Source organism: Lycorma delicatula, chromosome 2 (assembly GCF_047948215.1).
Source record: "Lycorma delicatula isolate Av1 chromosome 2, ASM4794821v1, whole genome shotgun sequence".
NCBI classification, from domain to species: domain Eukaryota; kingdom Metazoa; phylum Arthropoda; class Insecta; order Hemiptera; family Fulgoridae; genus Lycorma; species Lycorma delicatula.
Genome location: NC_134456.1, coordinates 163,487,210 through 163,509,130, shown reverse-complemented (window position 1 = coordinate 163,509,130; position 21,921 = coordinate 163,487,210). Strand labels below are relative to the sequence as shown.

General features: G+C 30.1%; 1 protein-coding gene across 2 annotated transcripts in view; it reads right to left on the bottom strand.

The window, feature by feature from the left end:
- Top1 (DNA topoisomerase 1) overlaps window positions 1-16,918 on the bottom strand; it is a 118,844-nt gene extending 101,926 nt beyond the window's left edge. Inside the window, exons 1-3 of one of the 2 annotated variants that reach the window (XM_075356620.1) lie at window positions 16,784-16,918; window positions 16,418-16,466; window positions 1,149-1,399 (exon numbers count right to left, since the gene is read on the bottom strand). In XM_075356620.1, coding sequence (XP_075212735.1) covers window positions 1,149-1,399; window positions 16,418-16,466; window positions 16,784-16,825 — 342 coding nt within the window. In that variant the 5' untranslated portion in view covers window positions 16,826-16,918. The remainder of the gene's footprint in view (window positions 1-1,148; window positions 1,400-16,417; window positions 16,467-16,783) is intronic. The other variant, XM_075356621.1, reaches the window with a different exon arrangement.
- Between the last annotated feature and the right edge of the window lie 5,003 nt (window positions 16,919-21,921).

Below are 21,921 nucleotides of genomic sequence, written 5' to 3'. Positions count from 1 at the left end.
TTTTTAGCACCAGCCCCATCAGCCTCACCCATCAGAGTTTTTTGAAGCCAAAATTTGAATTTTTTAAAAAATTAATTTTCAAAAATTCATAAAAATTTAGAGGTAAATATATCACCATTAATATTATTTATGGTAAAACTATCAACATATACCTACATATAAAAAAATAATTCAAACTGTGTATACCATCCCTGTCTCTTGAAAAAAATTACCAAAGTTAAATTTCACTGTTTTTCATGTTCAACTTTATTGATAATTTTCTCATAGAAAGAAGGGAGGTAAATGAACCACTGGACCAATCTTTTACCTTGAAAAAATATGATTAAATTGCTTTTCGTTTTATTCTTCCAGGACCAATAGTTTTTTAGTTAAGATTTTTCTGTAAACCCTTACAATCACAAAAACAGGTGTGTGCACCGTAACAAAAATGGCCACCACAAGTAAACTGCTTAAATAAAAATTTAAACAAATAAATTTAAGGTCCTGAAGCACGTAGGAAACAAGTGGGTAAGTTTCAACCTTTTTTTTCATTTGGTCAAGCAACCAGCTTATATTTTTTTTGTGGCACTTCAAATGGATTGACCCATAAATATTTTTTAACAAAACCAAATGTTGGATTCATTTCATGCACCTGTACTTGCAGTCCCATATACTGTATTAGCATGCTAATGTGCACTGAAAATAAATGATAGAGCTAAGAAAGTCTTCAAAAATTCACAACATCCCTGAATGAAAAATATAGTGCTGAATGACAAGGACTTAGGAAGAGGGTATTTAAAGCTATAAGAAAGAAAATAATATGTGTAACAATTCATTTTATTATCATTATTTTTGGCTGTAATAAACTCTTAATATCTTATTAATGTTATTAACAGACTGTATAACAGGTAGATGACAAAACACTGCACAGGTACAATAGTGTTTTCAACTTTTGAACTGGGTGTTGCTAAATTGAATACTGCTTTATCAAAAAGGTGTTAAAGCAATTAATTAAAAACAGTATAAAAGTACTCAACTTTCAGGATAAAGAGAAAAAACATACTGTATTCAGTAAAAAGTATTTTTAAAATTTAACGGCAGAAAATTGGTAACCTGTGAAGAAAAAATGTAAATATACAAAATTTCAGAGAAAACTCTAATAAACTTACAAAAAATTGCTTTACCTTAGATGAGCTTGAGGAGCTATGTTTATGGTCTTTATGTCTATCCCTATCACGGTCTTTCTCCTTCTCACGATCTCTATCCTTTTCTTTTCGTTCTCTGTCTTTATCACGATCCTTATGATCTTTATGTTTATCTCTGTGTTTATCCCGATCTCGATCACTGTCCTTATCTCTGTGTTTATCTTTATGCTTTTTATGTTGATCATTTAAACCATTGGACAAACCATTCACAACATCTGAAATCATTCACGAAAAAATCAGTCAATGAAACCACAGTAAAATATATAATCATTAACAATGTAATAATTTTTATTTTTTTTATTTAGGATTTCATATTATCTCATAACAACACTTTTACTGCTAAGTGTATAACCTATGACAAAAACGGCGCTGCAGACCAAGATATGATGCTAACAATGATGTTTTACAATACACTTCTTGCTAACCCAATAACACACTTACAAACTTATTTCAAAAACTGTTTTTTCTCAATTCTCTGTGAAAAAGCACGGTAACAAAATTAATATTCCAGTTTCTCAATGATGAAAATAAAGACCAAACATGATCATTTCAAATGTTTCAACAAATTTCTCTAGCACAGGTAAAATTAAAATAATTTTAAAACTATTACAATTTTGATTACTCAAGGATATAAGACAGGAAAATGTGTTTTCAGATATATTATAGGATTATTGCTGTCATTTCATTTATAATACATAGATTTCTGTACCCATGAATCAGAGTACTATAATTATAACAAAAACAACAAATTATAACAAATCATTATTTTATTTGAAACAAAATAGACAGAAAACTTATGAAATTGATGTTACCGACACAAAACACTTGGCCAATCTAACTAAATAATGAATAATTTGACACAAGTAAAAGTTTTCGATTAGAATACAAGACCATATTTACACAAAAAAGATGATAGTTACACAGAAATCATCTACATATTTGTCAATCATTTAATACAAAAAACATAATTTGTTTAATTCATTACATTGGTTCAAGGCTTGATTGGGAATATGATATGAAATTTTCAGTTTGAAAAATTCCAAGTTTTAAACAGGATTCAAACCCAGAACCTTCTAGATGAAAGATGAAAATATTACCACTCCACTGCAGAAGTTGTCGTTTAGACACCACCACTGCTATGGTAAAGGTCTTTCAGTTGAGTTCAAAAAAATAATAGAATTCAATACCTATAATTTAGCACTTTATCACCACTAATGTTTTTACCTAAGAGTAGAATAAACATATCTATAAAATTTTCAATTGACTCTGAGAACTGAGTTATTGGGAGCGATGACTGTAGGCAAATGGGAATAGGATGGATTGATGCAGTTCATCAGCATCTTCATTCCTACTCTAGCACACAATCTGAAAGAAGTATCATGTTAAGCCAAGCAACCCACTACACTAGAATGATGAATAACCTACCCTCAGTTGGAAGCTGGATCATATCTGTGATCAGATTTGTTTAATGGTTGAGGAGTTATTCCCTGGTTAGAAGCTATAACCTGAATGGGTGTAATTTTCACACAATCTCAGGAAGTAGTCTGAGTTTTCAATCTTTAATTTGCTGACATAGCTCCACAATTGTTTGAATTGGCAACTACCTGGCAGCCCTACCTCTGGAAGTAGAACCCTTCATTCCGTTCCTAAGAACCCAAAGTTACTTCAACCAAAGAAAAAATTGTAAATAGTAATCAGATCATGTATAATGCAGCAGCTAGACGTTTACAAAATATTATTAATAAAATTAAGATGGTTGAAACAAGACAAAAATTAAAAAGATTGTGAAATAAGTAGGAAGATAGCATTTGGAAGCTGGTGAAAGAGTGGATAACTAACAGTCAAAATGATGACAAACAGCAAGAACAGTAAGTCAGAAAACTATAAGTAATTTTTAATAAGTAAAACAACAAAAGCAATTAGTTCCCCAACAATTAATTCATAAATTTATGCTGAAAGTTGCAGCATCCAAAAACTCCAGTGCATTAAAACAAACTGTAATGAATACCTTCTAATACTAAATAGGATTTTCATAATCTGACATCAATTAACACTACATTTAGTTAAATACAGTAAAAACTTTAAACAGCAACTTCAGTTTCATGTCATCTCTAATTGAAATATTTTGGTACCAATTTTTTGCAATAGCCTGCACTGAATAATAAATCCTCGTCCTGAACATACATGTCTCCGAATGATTACAACACCTCTGTAAGGCCATACTTTCTAGATTTTTGCATTTTAAGAAATCAGGTGATAATAGAAATGATATAATCAATAGATGACAATCTATAAAAGGACCAATTTCTTGCCAAAGTTGAAATTAAACTTGCTAATAAAAGGGTGATTTCCACTACTGTTACTCAAGATGTTATTGCTTCATCTGAATCTAGTGAAATTAGAGTCCTAAAAATAAATTAAACTAATTTGCACGTAAAAACATATACATTTTCTACTTCCTGGTTAACAAATGCATTCATATTTTAAAAAAGAAACAGCAGAATAATTTAACAGAAATTATTATTATTAGCACTCAGATGAGAAATTATTCCCAAGATCTATGACTAAGTAATCTCCAATAACAACGTTTAAAAAAGTGTTCAGGATGTCATTAAATGTAATGATTTGATACAGTTAGTTATTGGATATTCAACAGAAAAAATGAAATGTGCTAAAGGTATTGTTCTTAGAGAATAAGCACTGTAAGGAAAAATAAGATATCATATCCTGTATAGAAGGCTTTACTATATTTTACAGCACCATTTATAAAAACAGCAACTGTAAAAATACATTTTTAAGAAAATCTAATTTTTTACTTCAAATTTCCACTGATTGTTTTCTTTAAAAAAAAAAACCCTGATTTTTTTAATGTGCCTCTTTACATTATACTACAGTAGCATGCAAATTAATCTGAATACAGATGTTATTTAATACAAAGTAACTTTATTTAGAAAAATCATACCTGTACATTCAATCACACACATTACTTGGCACTGACGTAAATATTGTAATACATATTATACTTAATTTCTTGATCATGAAACCTTACTGATATTATCGCTCTAATGCAGTCAATTTTTGAGGTACAATTAATTTTTGAGTCATTTTTTTATTAATGTCCAAAACCTTTCAATAGGTTTTAAGTCTGGGGAGTTGCCTGGTCACAGGACTTAAATGTTTCATTGTTTAAAAAATTTGTCCACTTTTTTGGCAGTATAGCATGGCACCAAATCTTGGAACACTCAGGGGTCTTGGAGGAATTTGTTTTGTATCACAGCCTTTTCCTTTAGAATCTTGATACACCCAAAACTTTTCAACATACCATTTACTGGAAGTAATGGAACCAAGGTCTTAAAATATGAAATAACCCCAAAACATTTTTCTCTGGGAATGTTTAACTGATTGTTGGATATGAGCTGGTATGCTTTGTTACTGTATGGAACCCTCTGTCCTAACATAAAAAAGTGACTTACCAGAAAACATAACATTTTTCCAGTCTTCTTTCATCCAGATAACATGTGCTTTGACCCACAAGAGCCTTTTTTTGCATACTGCTGGAGTTTAAGATTGCTTTTTGTTGGCCAACAAGCTTTCCATCCAGTTGCAACAAGTCAGTGTTTAATAGTTGTCATTTGTAAATCTGTTCCACTGGCTGCTAATTCTTGATTTAAGTCCAAGATAATTTTGATTCAAGTTTACTTTTTCTCATTAATTATCAATCCTGTGTTGGGAGTAGTTTATCTTTTACAGCAAAATTTACCTTTCCTTTAAGAAGAAAAGTAACAAATTTCTTAAATTGTAATAAAATAGTATTCACTGTTGCTAGTCCAACAACACAATCATCTGTTGTCATACTGGTATGTTTAGAATGAGAAACAATTTTCAAAGGGCTTTCTTGGAATTAATCCATTATTACTCATTCAAGACACACATTAACAAAAATATGATTTTGTAATGAAATATGAAATGCATATTCACAAAACACTATTTATAATGTCAATGTGGTTATAATGTGTAATTGCTAAATAATGAAAGAAAAATAATTTCTCATTACACTGTAAATTTAAATAATGTATGTGGTCAAGCAGTATACCCACAACATAGAAATAAACAAAAACCTTCCTGTGTTCGAATTAATATACATGATACTATAAATATCAATAATTTTAAGCAAATTTAAAAATTAAATTAAAACAATGATTTACCAAACATGTCTTCTTGGATTTCTTTACACACTAAAAAATAGAAACATGGTAATCAATCCCAGATTAATCACAAGATAATATTAAATATAAATACACCAGTAATATTTTGGAGAGTAAATGATTTACTTCGTTGCATACTACTATTAAATACAAAAGTAATAAAAATAATACAGAAAACTGAATCTTCTTGCATAAATGATTAATATAATATTAAGTCCACGTAATCAATATTTCTTTTTTTAAAACAAAAAAAACTCAGATCAATGACAAGGAAGTCATTTCTCACATACACAGTGCATTTATTTAAAAAATGACAGTACTACTCCATCATAAAAGATAACTATTACAACAAAATTTCTTATTCAATAATTAAATAAAATGACTTATTTTTTAATAACGTAATTTATAAATTATACTAATAAATCTATACTATACATAAAAGAAGGTTAATGAGCAGTTACAAATAAAATTGAATACTGGTTTTAACCTCACACAAACAACTTTTTTAGGTTTAAAAAAAATCTTGCTAGTTTACATTATTTTATATAACATGCATGATTTTAGTACAACATGCCTCCAAATTTTACCAAAGAACTTAATTTAATTTAATTAAATTTGTAACAGTTGTAGAAATGATACATTCAAATTATCATATATTTACACTAGTATAAAGGTAGGTGGATAACTTCAAATCTTAATAAAAAAAAATAACTTCAAAACTCTATGATACTATACATCACACTCGCGCACGCACACACACTAATTATGATGCCATTAAATTTTATAAACAATGTAAAATAACTGCATAATTATTGTTACAGTTTTGTCAACAGTGTATTTCAAACAATTAACTTGTTTTAATATGAGTTTTTTTTATAAAAATAAAGTAAATCATTATCAGATATTAGTAAATATTTTCCCAATTAAAAATATTTTACAAGCTTAAAACTGTTATTCAAATTAAAAACTACTGTACTAACAAAACATGTAATTATAGTTTGTTGTTCATAATCCAGAAAAATGATATTTTGGAACACCATTATCTTTCAGTAAAATTAAATTTTTATATGACAAACTGAATGCAAATTTTATAGTTTAACCTTCTGAAATCTTATAAATTTCAATCCATCAACCTAGATTTGACAAAAATAAAAATAATCATGAATTTTTTCATCAGCTTAACTGCAATTAGAACTATACTGAGATGTCCTGGAAAATCACCTCTAACAAACATCTTAACTTAGTTAAACAAACATCTTAACTAGTTAAACTTAACTTTTTGCTACCCACCAACAGTTCTTGCTGATATGCCAGCCATTTTTCCCATAGACACATTAAAAGGTAATCCAATGAACCACAATGAGTGCTGTCACAATTAATTTTTTCTAACATTTTGCTTTTTGGATCTTCCTTTTTTCTGTTTAGCTTCCGGGAATTACTGCCAGGTATTACTTCAGAGGATGAATGAGGATGATATGTATGAGTGTAAGTGAAGTGTAGTCTCATGGTTGGTTGGATCTACTGTAATACAGAAGTGAGGCGGGAGTGCTCAATCAGTAGATTAAAGACTGCGCTGATTTCAAAAGATTAACATCATTGAACTTCATATAGTTAATCATAAATCCTAGTTAAAAATTTTGCATGTCAGATTTTTTTCTTTAATATCTTTGTGCATCATTTTAGAAGAGTTTACATAACTGCTATAATTTTGCTTGGTAGCAATGTTAGTTTAACTAATTTAAATTTTCTTGTTTTTTCTAATCAAACCCAAGTTGTTTCTGCAATATCTAAAATGTATAACTTATCACAATAAGGAGAAGGAACTAATGTTTTGAAGTATAAATGGGAAATTGACTCCCCACAGTTTACTAATGGATAATCAATACGGGTTTCCCAGAAAGGGTACTGAGGACGCCATACTTCATGTGATGAGTGGCAATCTCCAATCAGGAGGAATATGCCCTGAGAATTTCATGGACATTTAGTAATCTGTGGTGGCCTTCTGCTATATACCAATTACGGAACAAATATTGTACTGAGTGAGTTGCAGGTTATGCAAAGTTACTTCAGTCATCGAGAGGTGCTACTCCATGAGGGCAGCCATGAAGTGAGGAAGACACTGTCCAAGGGTTGTCTGCAGGGCAGTGTGTTGGGTCCCTTACTGTGAGTGGTGGAGTTTGATTCACTTATGCGGCTGAGGTTGCCCAGCTGGTGTCGTATCGTGGCTTATGATGACAATGGGCTCCTGCTGATCATAGGAGGTTCGCAGAGGGGGGTTGAATTGCGAGTCACTCAAGCATGCAGGATATTCGAGCTATGAAGTCATCAACATAAGATGAAGAAGACCACGATGATGCTCCTCAAAGGCCGTTTGGGTGTGAGGCGATGAGTCCTTGTATCCATGTCAGGTCAACGAATTAGATATGTTCAGGTTCAAAAGTACCTCGGGGTGTTTGTTGATGAGAAATTGCAGTTTAAAATGAACCTTTAATACATCGCAGGAAAGGCTTGTAATGCCTTCGTCGGAATTCGACGTGTGGTTAATCCTGATTGGGGTCTTAATTTTAAGACTATCAGTATCTTGTATAAGAGCGTCTGCGACGCAAATATGCTATATGCGCCTGTTTGGGTGGATAGGCTAAAATTTAAAAGCTGTCGGGATATTTTGTTACGGGCTCAAAGCTATATATTGCTTACAGTAACGGGTGGTTATCTTACAATTTCACGGGAGGCAATCTTAGTGATCGCAAGCGTGAAACCGGTAGACTTGATTGCGCCCGAGAGACAACAGTATTATATTGCTAAGTCAGGTGAATTGAGTTCAGAAAAATAAAGGAGATAGAACAGCGTGGTGTCGTCCTGTGGCAGGTTAGATGGGATGAGACAGAGTATGGGCGTTATATGCATGATCTTTTCCCTAATGTTGTTGATTTGCCTCTTGGGTACACCCGAAGAAATATGTGAAGCAATTTCTTTCGGGGCATGGCGCTTTTCGGGACAAACTTCAGAAATTCGGCCTGGCGGACTGTGGTATGTGTTCGCTATGCGGATTGTTGGACGATGCTTATCATGTGATATATAAATGTGCTAGGTGACTTAATGCGCACGGGGAACATTTGTCGGCTTGATATTACCGGGTCGACACTTGATCTCCGTGTTAATTGGAAAAGCCAAGCCGAATGGTTGACCCACCGGATTGGTCTAGTGGTGAACGCGTCTTCCCAAATCAGCTGATTTGGAAGTCGACAGTTCCAGCGTTCTAGTAAAGTCAGTTATCTTTACACGGATTTGAATACTAGATCGCGGATACCCGGTGTTCTTTGGTGGTTGGGTTTCATTTAACCACACATCTCAGGAATGGTCGAACTGAGACTGTACACGACTACACTTCATTTACACTCACACATATCATCGTCATTCATACTCTTAAGTATTATCTGAACGGTAGTTACCGGTGGCTAAACAGGAAAAAAGAAAAGAAAAAAGGCCTAATGGTTGATCGTGGAAAGTTTTAATACATATTTGGCGAAAGAAAGGATCGCTGAAAGGGTGTGGTGTTCCGCTTGGACTTTCGTTCTTTGTGTGAATATTTGGTTTTATTGTTATTTTGTTTTATGATTTGTTTAACTGCTGTTTTTGTTTCTGTTTGATTACAATTTTGTTTGTTTTTCGTTAGTTATGTTTTATGTTACTGTAATGTTACATTACTTATTTTTTATTGTTATGTTTTGTTAGTGTTTTTGTAATGCGTTTTATGATTCGTTGTATCATTTTTACGTTTCGGGTATGTAGTGTTCAATTATTTCCTTCTTAGAAAGTCATTCAGTCTTGTTTGAGACTTCGCTAGATGCGTTTTGTTTTGAATTTGTTATTTAATAGGACACCGATGGGAATGTCAATTGTGGCATTCGCATGGTGGCATCTAGGCTGAGGCTTGACTGAAAGATGTCATTGCCGATGTACTGAAGATGACCTCCAGTAAAGCCCGTAAGGACTAGGTACGGAGAGGGTGGCGTGGCGACCAAAACCATCACATGGAAAGTGTGTTCTCCTATGAGGTCAGGATGTTGCTTCATGTATGATCCGCAAACGAAGCGTCAGTCCGCTGCTTGGTTGAGTCCTGGAGCACAAAGAGCGGCTAAAGTCAGGCAGCAAAAATCGAGCGTGAAACGATGTTGATTGCATTCTTCGACTCAAAGGGCTGACTCATCATGAATTTTTACCAGCTGGTCAAACCGTGAATTCTAAATTCTCTTTGGAAGTAATGAAACTCCTGATGGGTCGCATTCGTCGAATCCGCCCGAGATCGGGATCCGGGCAATTGGATTCTTGCACAATTGAGAGAGAGTAGGAGAGAGAGACAGAGAGAGAGATGTCACTTCATCTCAGTGTGAAAATTCATTTTGTTACATAACCAAATCTTGTAATGTTTACTGAAGTTACATTTACAAATTGTTTTTTTTTCAAATTTTGGATACAAAATAAATAATGAATGGCTCAGGGTAACAGGTCTGTTTTTACCTTTTAACTATTAGGTACTAGTAGTACTTATAAAAAAATGTTAACTAGTGTCCTTCATTAAAAAAATGGCCGACCAATCGTACGATTTTGAAAATGTCTCATTTTTGAAAAGGACAAATATTTTTTGTTTTAGTACATCCACTTAAAATTCAATGTTATTTGCTGTTCAGTAAACTAAAATATTGTGCAGTTGAAAACCACATGTGGTACAGGTGGCAAAAATCTGAAATGTTTACAGCAGTAAGTACGTTTCATTTACTTTAAAACCATATAACATTTATTTTGTTACTCAAACAGGTTGACGAGTAATGAAGCCATCAAAACCACTAAAAACATTGTTCTTTCTAACCATGAACAATGTATCCAAAAAATTCACAGCATGCTTTTTTTCAGAAAATAATGCAGGCCTACTATACAAAATATTTTGATATGTCTATAATGAGATAGCTTATATTCTAGATAGTTTGTTACTTAAAGTACGATTCGTACACACAAAATCATGTTTAAACATGAAAGTGAATAGACATGCATGGACATGAATGTTTACATAATCCATAATGTAAACATTGTAAAGGCTCAGTTACTGTTTTCATTTCAATGATATGTTGTATTGTTGCTAGTGTTAATACGGTGGTTAGGTAATGTACACTTGTTTATAAAGTAATTTTATTAGCAGTGAACTTCTCTTTTATGCAATATCTTATATTTTTAATTTTAATAATTAGAGAAATTTTTATTTTAGCTGTAGAGAAACTGGAATGAGACAAAATGAGGTGCAATTGATAGTTTTATAACTTATACTAACTGTATTGTTATTGTAAGAACTCTTGCAATTTATAAAAATGGATTATGGAGTGTTCAATTGGCATTCACACTAAAACAGTATGTCACAAATTGATTTACAATAGATCCTCAGAACTGCACAATATTTTAGTTTACTGAACAGCAAATAACATTGAATTTTAAGTGGATGTACTAAAACAAAAAATATTTGTCCTTTTCATAAAATTGAATATTTAGGTAAATATTTTCATATTAATGGGAAAAGTTGCTCTGACCCATTTATCTGTCACACTAAACCAGTTAAGAAATCTCTTCGAGAAATATCTTTGACACTTTCAACAAGCAATCCAAATTTAAAATTAATTCCATTCAGTGCAATGTATACAAAATGCTTAAACAAAATACAAACACCACATGATACAAGAAAGCAAATCAGAATGTCAAAATATATAAGAGTCTCAATGTGTTATAGTCAAGTCAGTGAATAAAGCTTGTTGAGCACTTGGCATTTTCCCTGTTAAGGTTAAAACATTATCGAGCAGCACAAAGGAACCAATTTTTAAAAAGTTACAAAATAGCTGGGTCAGTTACCAGTAAATTAGTCTATTCCTTTGATTTAAATATTTCTATAGAAAAAACCAGTTTAATACCACAAAATTATGCTGATTTAGGTAGACAATATGAAGAATTAATCATTAAAATAAAGGATAAAATCAACCCAGGAAAAAATTAATATTTTGAATTTATTACCAAGCAACTGGAGCATCCAAAAAATGGTAAATGAGTTTAGTGTTAGTAAAAGTTTAGTCTAACACCTCAAAAAATTAGTTAAAATAAGTATAATTTTGCCACAAATTTGCAAAAAGAAATCCAGTCATGTAATTGATGAAAATGTTATTAAATGTGTCCAAGATTTTTACCAGTTATAAGCACAGCGAAATGATGCCAGGCAAGAAGGATTGTGTCTCTGTAAGACAAGCTGCCTGGAAGAAAATTAATATTCAAAAATCTTATGTAACTTAAAAGAACTACACACAGCCTTCAAAGAAAAACATTTTAAAAATTGATTTTTCAAAATTTGCTGATTTAAGAACTAAATTTTGTGTTCTGACTTGTGGGTTAGGTACTCACTCTGTTTGTGTGTGTGTCGACTACCAAAATCTAAATTTGATTATAAAATTCTCTTTTCAACCATGGTATGTGATATAGAAAATGAAGCATGCATGCTGTCACAGTATGAAAAATGTCCAGACACTAATAGTGCTCAGACTGCTGCGAGAGCTGGGATGATTTTAATTCTGAAATTATCTTCAAACAGTGGGTTTCCGTTGGACCATGTTAACAAACTACTAAACTTCTTCCATCTCAAGAGTACTTACTTACTGAAAATTTACCTAATCTTAAAAGGCATCATTTTGTTGCAAAGAAACAAGATAATTTCCTCAACATTAAAAAGAAATATTTGTTGGAGGGTGAATGTACTGTAACAGAAGACTTCTCCCAAAATTTTCTATTGTGATACAGGATGAAGTCCAGTCATATGACTGGTCAAAAACTTATGCCACAATACATCCATTTTTCATATATTTTAAAAAGAATGAAAATTGCAAAGCCAAAGCTACTGTGTGATTAATGACTACTTGAAGTACAATACTACATCAATTCTTCAGCTTGTAAAGCAAATTATTAAAAAAAAAGTAAAAACACTGTTACCACAAGTTAAACTCTTTTTTATTTTTTTGGCAATTTCTCAGCCCAGTATTAAAACAAAAAAATTCATAAATTTGTGCTACCATCAAGATTTTGAAATCACAGCTGAATGGCATTTTTTGCCTCATACCGTGGAAAAGACCATGTGATGGTTTTGGTAGAACTGTAAAAAGGACTTCAAAGGAAAGTCAACAATCAAATTGTTACACCTTTTGAAATGTACATTTATTGCAAAGATTATATTAAAAATATAACATTTATTTTCTGCTCTAATAAAGATGTTCAAGAGACTGAAGAATACCTCGGTTCTCGTAATCAGATAATCACAACAGTGCCAAAAACAAGAACCTTTCACAGTTATATTCCAACAAGTCAGAAATGTATTGTGAAAGTCTAAGCGACTCCAAAATCCAAAACATTTACATTAGTATCGTTACACAAAGACATAAGTGTTTCTGATTGCTTTATAGGTTTACAAAAGCTAAAATGTAAAGATTATGTCTGCTGCATGTACGATGGCAAGTGGTGGTTAGGCGAATCATTGAAGTCATTGAAGAGGACTATCGAATACACTTTTTCCATCCGCAAGGTCCAGGTACTTCATTCAAGAAATCATTGAGGTGTAATCAAATAATCAAACATGGATTCAACTGGAAAATATTTTAAAGGTTGTCACAAGTTCAGAGCTTTTTCTATCAACTGCTGGAAAAGGACAAAACATTACATCAAATGAATGAGGACTTATCAGTTCTATTCAATAAAAAAATGGCAGGAGCACTAGGTTATAGTTAGTTAAGTTTGTTATCAAAAAGTGCAAGATTTATTCGTAACTTCCATTAGCAGGAGTAAAATAAGGTAAAAGTGAATTGAACTTATTAGTGTATTTAAATTGTTTATAATTTTGTAATTGACTATTTATTAATTATCAATTTATTCATTCTAATGAGTTTAGTTATTATGTTTATAATAAAAATAAAAAAATAACATCAGTATTTTTGGATATGTTGTTTAAGGTTAGAAGGAACAGTGTTTTTAGTGGTTTTGTTGGCTTCATTATTCATCAACCCCTTTTGTGTAACAAAATAAATTTTATATGGTTTTAAAATAAATAAAAAGTACTTACTGCAGTAAAAATTTTCAAGTTTTGGGGCCCAAAGATGAGACATTTTCAAAATTTTATGATTTGGCGGTCATTTTTTTAAATTAAGAATACTCAGTAACAATCCAATTTTTTTTATAAATACTACTAGTACCTAATAGTTAAAAGGTAAAAAACAGGCTTGTTACTCTAAGCCCTTCATTATTTATTTTGAGCCCAATATTTGAAAAAACAATTTGTAAACGTAACTTCAGTAAACACTACAAGATTTGGTTATGTAACAAAATGAATCTTCATTACGCTAAAATGAAGTTCCATCTTTAATCTTTCCAAAATACCCTTTTTAACCCTCTGTACGATGTAAAATAAGAAAATGGCTGTTAGTGAAAATCATAAAGGTGATGAAAATGGCTGTTTTTACCTGTTGGCAAGTTAGAGAATAGTTTATTACTAAAGAAAAAATTATTTTTTAAATATAAAAAAATATTTTTTGGCCACTACAAGGTGGGTAGTTATCATATATCAAAATCAAAAATATTGATGTACTGATTATTTGTTGAATTAAAATGGAATGCCCCATACCCATTTTTTTACCACTTTATATTTTACCTAGTCTAAAGGAAATGTATTAACCTCTTTTAAAATGTTTGGCAATTTATTTTTTTAATGTAATTGTCTACAATATTATATTTCATTTTCTGATTTATTTTCATTGACATGGGTAGAAATATTTTTATGTTTTATAATTAACATTTGTATATTAATATTTATTTTATTTTCCTTTAATATATAATATACAACAATACTACTCTCACCTTCAGCAACTAATGAAGACTGCCATCTAGTAATTGTAAGATCTTTATTTTAAAATGTTTTCCCATTTAATAATTTTTTTACTTAAAGAAAATAAAGGTAAATATAATATTTATAAAAAAAATAAATATATTACAAATTAATACAGTTTAATCTTGCTTTAAATATCTAAAATAAAATGGTTTATTTTTTACAAGGTTTTCAAACTTTTGATTTGCTTAACTTTTATTCCAAGTTTTGTTTTTTATGCTACAATTTTACTTTTAGTAATTCTTCTACATACACAGATTATATCATTTAAGGGTTAGAATACTCATCTAGTTTTGGATTATTTTTTATAAATTTTTCCTGCACATTTAAATTATTATTTTAAACCTGTTACATAGGTCATTGTTTGTACTTTATATAACATAATAAATAAACAAATTTACTGCTGATGTTAAATGTTGTAACCTAACATTTTTATAATAATCATACATGAATTATAAGTTTTGTTTAGTATATTGAAAAAACTTAACAGAAAATTCATTCACTACTAAAACCTATTAAAATTCTCAACTAGATTTTTTTAATTTATTGTGTTATCAACAGACCTTTAAATTTTCTACACAATTACTCATTCTCTAATTGAAAAATGTCTGCATTAACATATTGAAATTTAAGACAACCTTATGAGCATGGTGAATCTGCAAAACAGCTTTGGAATATATACTTATAACAACTACAAAAGGAATATAGTTGGTTATTTAACTTAAAACATTACCAACAAACTATCAAACAAAAATATATGCTGGACTATAGTTTGTAAATTTCACCTTATTTTAGAACTGACAACTTTATTTACTTTTTGCAGTGTTTAACTCATCAGCATACATAGGACTACAATAGACTAAACTGTACTTGCAGACTGAATATCATATCACTAATGTAATATAATGTTATTACATTTGCAATATGGATAAAAAAAGACTAAGATTTCTTATATCAGTTAAATTAAAATCATATGAATCTTACAAAAGAATCCAATTTTTAAATTATGTTTTATTTCTTGCCTCCACATTACCTTGTTTGGTCACGTGACCATGTTATCATTAACCTGAGTCCTATAATAAAGTTACAAACAATATCTTTATAATGCTATTATACAGGGTTTCATTCATTTATTTATTTACACATTTAATGTTAACCTAATACAATGACTTACATGTCAAATGTAATCAATTATAATTACTAATTTCAAGACCAGAATCTGTGTATCCATTACGGAATAAAATTTTTTAAATCAAAATTTAACTACATGTCCAAAAGCAAAGAAATAAAAATAATCAATTTTTGCAACAGAAAATATTTTTTTTTGTGATTAGCATTTGCATGGTGCATACACTTGCTTCTGAACAAAGAACTATCAAATTTTATACAATGAAACCAGGTAACAATATTAAACCAAATATGTAGAATATCAAAAACACTCACTGGGTGGACAAAAAATGAGATTATTGCACTAATATAAAAATGAAAGTATGTAATTTTATAAACAAAAATAATTATGATATAATTTCAATATAATAATTATAAATATAAACTGTTAATTGGTAACTCAACTTCAAACATGTGGTATGAGAAGGAAGACAAGAAGCCAACCTACTTAACAAACAGTAAGCCTATTTAACAAAAAATAAATAAAATGGCTTCTTACTGACGGTTTTAAAATAATAACTAAACATAACTCATGTAAGATAAGTTAATAATTAAGTATAAAAAAAAAATTGTACCCTCTCTTATTCCAACAGTAATAATGACATGGATGTAACAGGATATAGAGTAATGATTAAAATACTACCTGTTGAGGTTATGTTTACCACAATTACACACCACTCACAGTTCAAATAAAAAAATTACAGAATTTTGAGACTTTTACCGGTTTTTGACCTTGCTAAAACCATTTTTTTGTTTTATGATACAACACATTTCTACATACTGCAACAAGTTTAGTTACAAGCTGTTCACATAATTCGTAAAAATTATTTAAAATAAAAGCACTAAATAAATCAATTAAAACTCAAAAAAAAATGTATAGGTGAAAACAGAAGAAAACTACTCACCTCCTGGAAGATCAACAGCAGCAGTGCTATTTTCTTTGGACTTGCTTTCCTAAAGAAATTCAAAATAATTAGTAATACCCATTAATTAATAATACTAAGTAGATAGAATACTATTATTTTCAAAATAAAACAAATTCGCCATTTTTTTAATCGGTAAAACAATAATAACAAGCTTCGGATTAAGACAGTAATGCAACTACGTGGGACTTAGAATAATTTCACCTGACGCCATGTTTGACTTAGAAAATTTTCGCTTGCTACTCACCACAGCACAAGAGAGAACATAATTATTCAAGCATTATTTTACTTAAAAAGTGTAACTAAAAATTACCAAAATTTTAAATAAATAAGATCTGTACTACTTACAGCATCGCTAATAGCATTTTCAATGCTATCTCCACAATCCATTGCACTAACAAACTGCAACACGTCTTCTACCAGAGTATATCACATACGAGAGAATAGCGTTAGAGACAAACTCAATTCGAGCACCAGACAACGGTCAGAAACTAAGTCAGAAAAATACATATTGCGCATGCGTCAGGAGACAGTGCCAATGCCCTTTGTTAGCTTATTGGACAAAGAGGAGGGACTTATAAAACATTTTTAAAATCGTTTAATAATAAAATGCCAATTATTTTTATAAGGCAATACGGTATACGGCGTTTCACGTTACAAAATAATGTTTTTCATGGTTTTCGTTTCTTGTTTGATAGTATGCATACAATTTCAATATCGTTTCATCCTGGAAATTCTAAGAGAAATTATTTGATAGGAAATCTTACAAAATAAATAGCCATTGTGAAAACCCAACAATAAGCAATACCATCAACAGACGATTAGTTTATTTAAATATTAGCGAACTAGATAAAACGTTTTTTTTAAAGCACATCTATATGCTTTTAAATAAGAATAAAAAGGTAAAAAATAATTTTACATGTTTATAAATTTTACAAATTTTTTACATGTTTATATTGATTGGATTATTTTAATAGGTTTTATCTTTCAACATAAAAAACAGACTTTTATTATTTCATTATTATTATTATTATTTTATTATTTAAAGTGAAAATTTATTTTCACTTTGGAAGGTGATGACTATGTTAGAACACAAATTTAGTTTACAAATCAGTTATTTTCTGATAAAATTTATTTTATTCCTATTTATAAAATATTTCTGAGAACATGAAAGTTTCTCAAAAAGAACATGAAAGTTCTCAAAAAGAGAACATCACTTGTTTCATTATGAATTTTGAAATTATCAATTATATTAAATGCATATTGGGTAACTAATCCCAAATTTCTGTACTTAATATTTTCACTGTAATTAAAACTGTATCTGTAAAGTTGCGCAAGGGTTTGCCAGAAGAGTTTTTTTAATCAGAATTAACTAGTTTAAGAACTACTTGAATTTAATAAATGAGACTTTCATTAAGCCTTATTTAATAATATCAAATGTAGCTATCAACTAAAAAAATTTAAAAAAAAATTGGAAAACACTTCCCAAAAAAATTGTTAAAAACTTAATTTTTTTTAATGTTTTTAAAATTTTACTGACATATGCAAGCATATCATTTAATATAAACATAAAAAAGTCTCCGTTTCATTCTAACTACACAGCCTACAGTAAAACAATTCCATACTTTCTTTAATAGGTTATTACATTACAAAACTGAAATACCATCATTAATAATTTCTTAAAAGACCCAGATGAGCCAGCCAAGCAATAATGGTCAAATTTTGAACATAAATTTATGCAGACATTAGTATACTTTTGAGTGAGGTAATTAACTGTTTTAGTACGAGTCGCTGCCAACAAGAAATAGCCAGTAATAGATTTAAATATACATTAGAAATAAACATTTTCAGAGTTTGAGAAATCACTTCCTTAAAACAAATCTTGCACTCATTATTTTAAATTTAATTTTTCTATAAAATATTAAAAATGTTTATTCATATTATGAAAACATTACACTGAAGATAATTTTTAGATGTTTTAAAACCAAAAAATAAACTTAAAAGAAAAAGTTTTGAACAAAGGATAATCTCTGAAAAATGTTCATCTTAAAATGAACAGTAATACAAAATTTTTGCTAACTATTTTTGGCATGATACTCTCAGTATCATGTTACTGTTACAATTCAAAAATATTTACACCTAAATATTTTTTTATAACTAAAGAATGACAGAATGGAAAGCTCATAGAATGTAAAAAAGGAAATGCAGACCGGTACCTAAACATTGAACAGGTAAATATGGGAGGTTTTAAGAAGGAAAATGAGTACTAATCAACACTTCAGCTCAAGATTGATTTTGAAAATAAAAAAAGAAAAAGCAAACTCTTTAACCCTTTGCGCTCATTTAGTCCCTTTAACAAACTATCTCAGGAGTTGTATTGCCACTGTGAGTGGCCCCAGCATTTTCTCTACCAGCTTGGATTTTTGTGAAAAAAATCGTATACCTCCCAGCTTTTATGGCCACTGGGACTGACCTGTACAAAATCCTGTGAGTACTTGTATGGCCACTGTGAGTGACCGTGACATTTGTATGCTATTTCAATGTAAATATTGTTTTACGTTGGTCGCTATTCACATCCTTTGGTTGCTAGGACCTGGTAAGATGGATTGTTTTGTATGCAGTGACAGAAGTGCTAGTGGGGCAAGGAAACTTACCAAATATATGTGTAAAACATGCACTGGATTGTGTATTGGACAATGCTTTGAACAGTACCACACAGCCGAAATAAAACACTAAACAAACATTGTTTTATAAATTTTCTGTTTTTTTTTTTTCAAATTGTTATTCATGTAATATAATTTTTTTCCTTTAGCCTCATAACACAAAGCAATTCTAAACTCATTATCTGTACTTTATTCTCTCAATAAACCAAAACTATTGTTATTATTCCAGTTCTGTTTTTGTATTTACCTTTATTCAAATAGTATTAACATAATCTTTTTGTGAGGCCTAAAAAATTATACAATAATATGTTTTTTTTATTTTAAGATTGTAAATAAAAAAGAGCTTGTTTAAGAAATCATCGCATTCCTTCTTCTGTAAATGCTCTTTCAGGTAATAGTTGTGAAAATAATTCTGAGCTATTGACAGTTGGCATTCGATATGGCAGACAAGCAAGCAGCCACTTACAGTGGCCATACAACCTGAGAGAACTATGCACACTGAACATATTACAAGTTGTTCGGGAATGGCGGGTGGCCATTGACAGTGGCCTTTAGAGCACAAAGGGTTAAATCAATACCATTAGTATACAAAAAACTTAGGAGAATGAACCAAAAAAGACTTCCCTTTACTATAGAATAAATCATAAAAGTCTTTCCCATGGAATAGATATTAAAAGTTTTTTTTAGTTAAGTAACCATTAGTTACTTAATTACTTTTGTTTTTTGATATACAAATCTAATCTAGATAAATTACTTCTGAATGCCTCAATATTTCTAATTTTGCAAATTAAAATAAAATCTTCCAGTATGTGCAATAAATTTTAGATAAAGTGGAAATCACGTTTGTTCTATTTCTGAAAAAAAAAAAGATTGGCCATGATTTTTTATAATCTGGCAAATGACCCAGATATGACTCCTGAATCCCCATCCATCTTCCTACCCCTTTGAGATCCCAGCTACAAACTTGTCAGTGTCCCATGTAAAGGAATTACCATGGCAAATTTGAAGATTTTTGATTTGTTCAATCCCAAGTTATTAACCAAATCAATTACAAAATACACATGTGCACGCACACACACACTCATAAATGAACAATATTTTGGTAAGAAGAGCAAGTAAAGTATTAATATATTTGAATTTTTTCTTTTCTAAATGTATATTCTACCTTTGCAAAAAATTAAAAAAAAACCTTTAAATGTTCTTCCCTGTCAAAAGGCTCCTAATCATCTCAATTAGCAAAACTTGGTCCACTGTATTAATAAAAATGAGAATATTGTAATATTTTAATTGTTTTCTTTAAATACATTTTAAAAAAGTACAATTATAAAGGAGAACGAGAGATTCACACTTTTGCTTTTAAAAAAAGGTCATGTTCTCTAGCCCTACTCAGTAAACAAAAATTTTGTTGCTGATATCTGTGGCAGCATCTCAGCTTTTCATCTGGAGGTCCTGGGTTCAAATCCCAGCCAGGCATGGCATTTTTTATATGCTAATAAATTTCATTAGGCTAAATAACCAAAGCAGTTGAAGCCTGTAATCTCAAAAAAATTTCAATATTGCAATAACGGAACCATCGTATAAAAAATGTATTTTACCATCTGAAAAAAATATATTGCTGCCTAAAGTGTTTATTCCAACTTATCCATCAAGGGCTAGCTCATTTTAATTAGAACTGAAAGACTTGGGATATTTAACCCCCTCTTTAACAAAATGTCATTACTTTGTAGCCAGTAAAAATATTATGATACTGAAAGTTTTAGCTAAATATCCTGCCCAGGTGCTTTTAATTTTGTGAAGCAGATTTTTATTAACAAAAAATAAATATTCTGATATTCAAATTTCATCAACTACATCATTTTTAAGTCTATTAAATTCCACTTTGTACTTTTTTTATCAGTTAATGATTTTCTTATTGCATTACTGTAGTAGCAGTTTCAATAAAATGGTCATGCTATTGCATAAACCATGGATGAAATATATTCTATCTTTAACATGAATTAACTATGCAAGGGTATTCCTCCATCCAACAATTTTCAGATGATCAATTCTGTGCATAAAAAAACTATAAAATCACTCTTATAAGTATTAATTTGGGCTAATAATTTCTTTTTATTCCAATATTTAATCTCTGTGAATAATGGTAATACATTACCACTACTCAGGTGAAACTGGAAACTTATATTGTGCTTTTGTTCATTTGCAGCACGGAATTAATTGTAGGGGATCTATTTATTTACATTTCTCATTTTTTAACTATTATCGCACTACAAAGAGCTATTTTGTTTTTGAATATACTGATTGATTTAGAATACATTTATTATTTTTTATAAAAATAACAAATATACTTTATTCAAATTAGAATATAAATGTGCATTATGTGTACCTGTGAGGAGTGCTATTTCATGGATAATAGAAAGGAACTATTTGTAGAATTTGTCAGGAAGGATCAAGAAAAACTGAGACCAGAACAACATAAGTTATCATTCTGTAGCTGATGTTAGCATCTCTGTATTTCATCTTTATAGTTCTATAGGTTATATCTCATTCAAGGTCAGAATTTCTCAAATATTACTAAATTCAACCACTGTCATACAAAAAATATAGTAGCTATAATTGATCAGTCTAGTTGCTAAAACAATTAAATAAATTGCTTTTAACTTTTTATAAATAAATGGAATGCTTTCATGTTAAGTCTTTGTGCTTTTAGGTGGTATGAGTATGTGTGTATTGTTATAGCACTCAGTAGACACAAGGTAGTTGATTTCTCTTCCTGAATCCTTTACTATAACTCAAACAAATTTTTCTTTGCTTCTTCCTATGTTT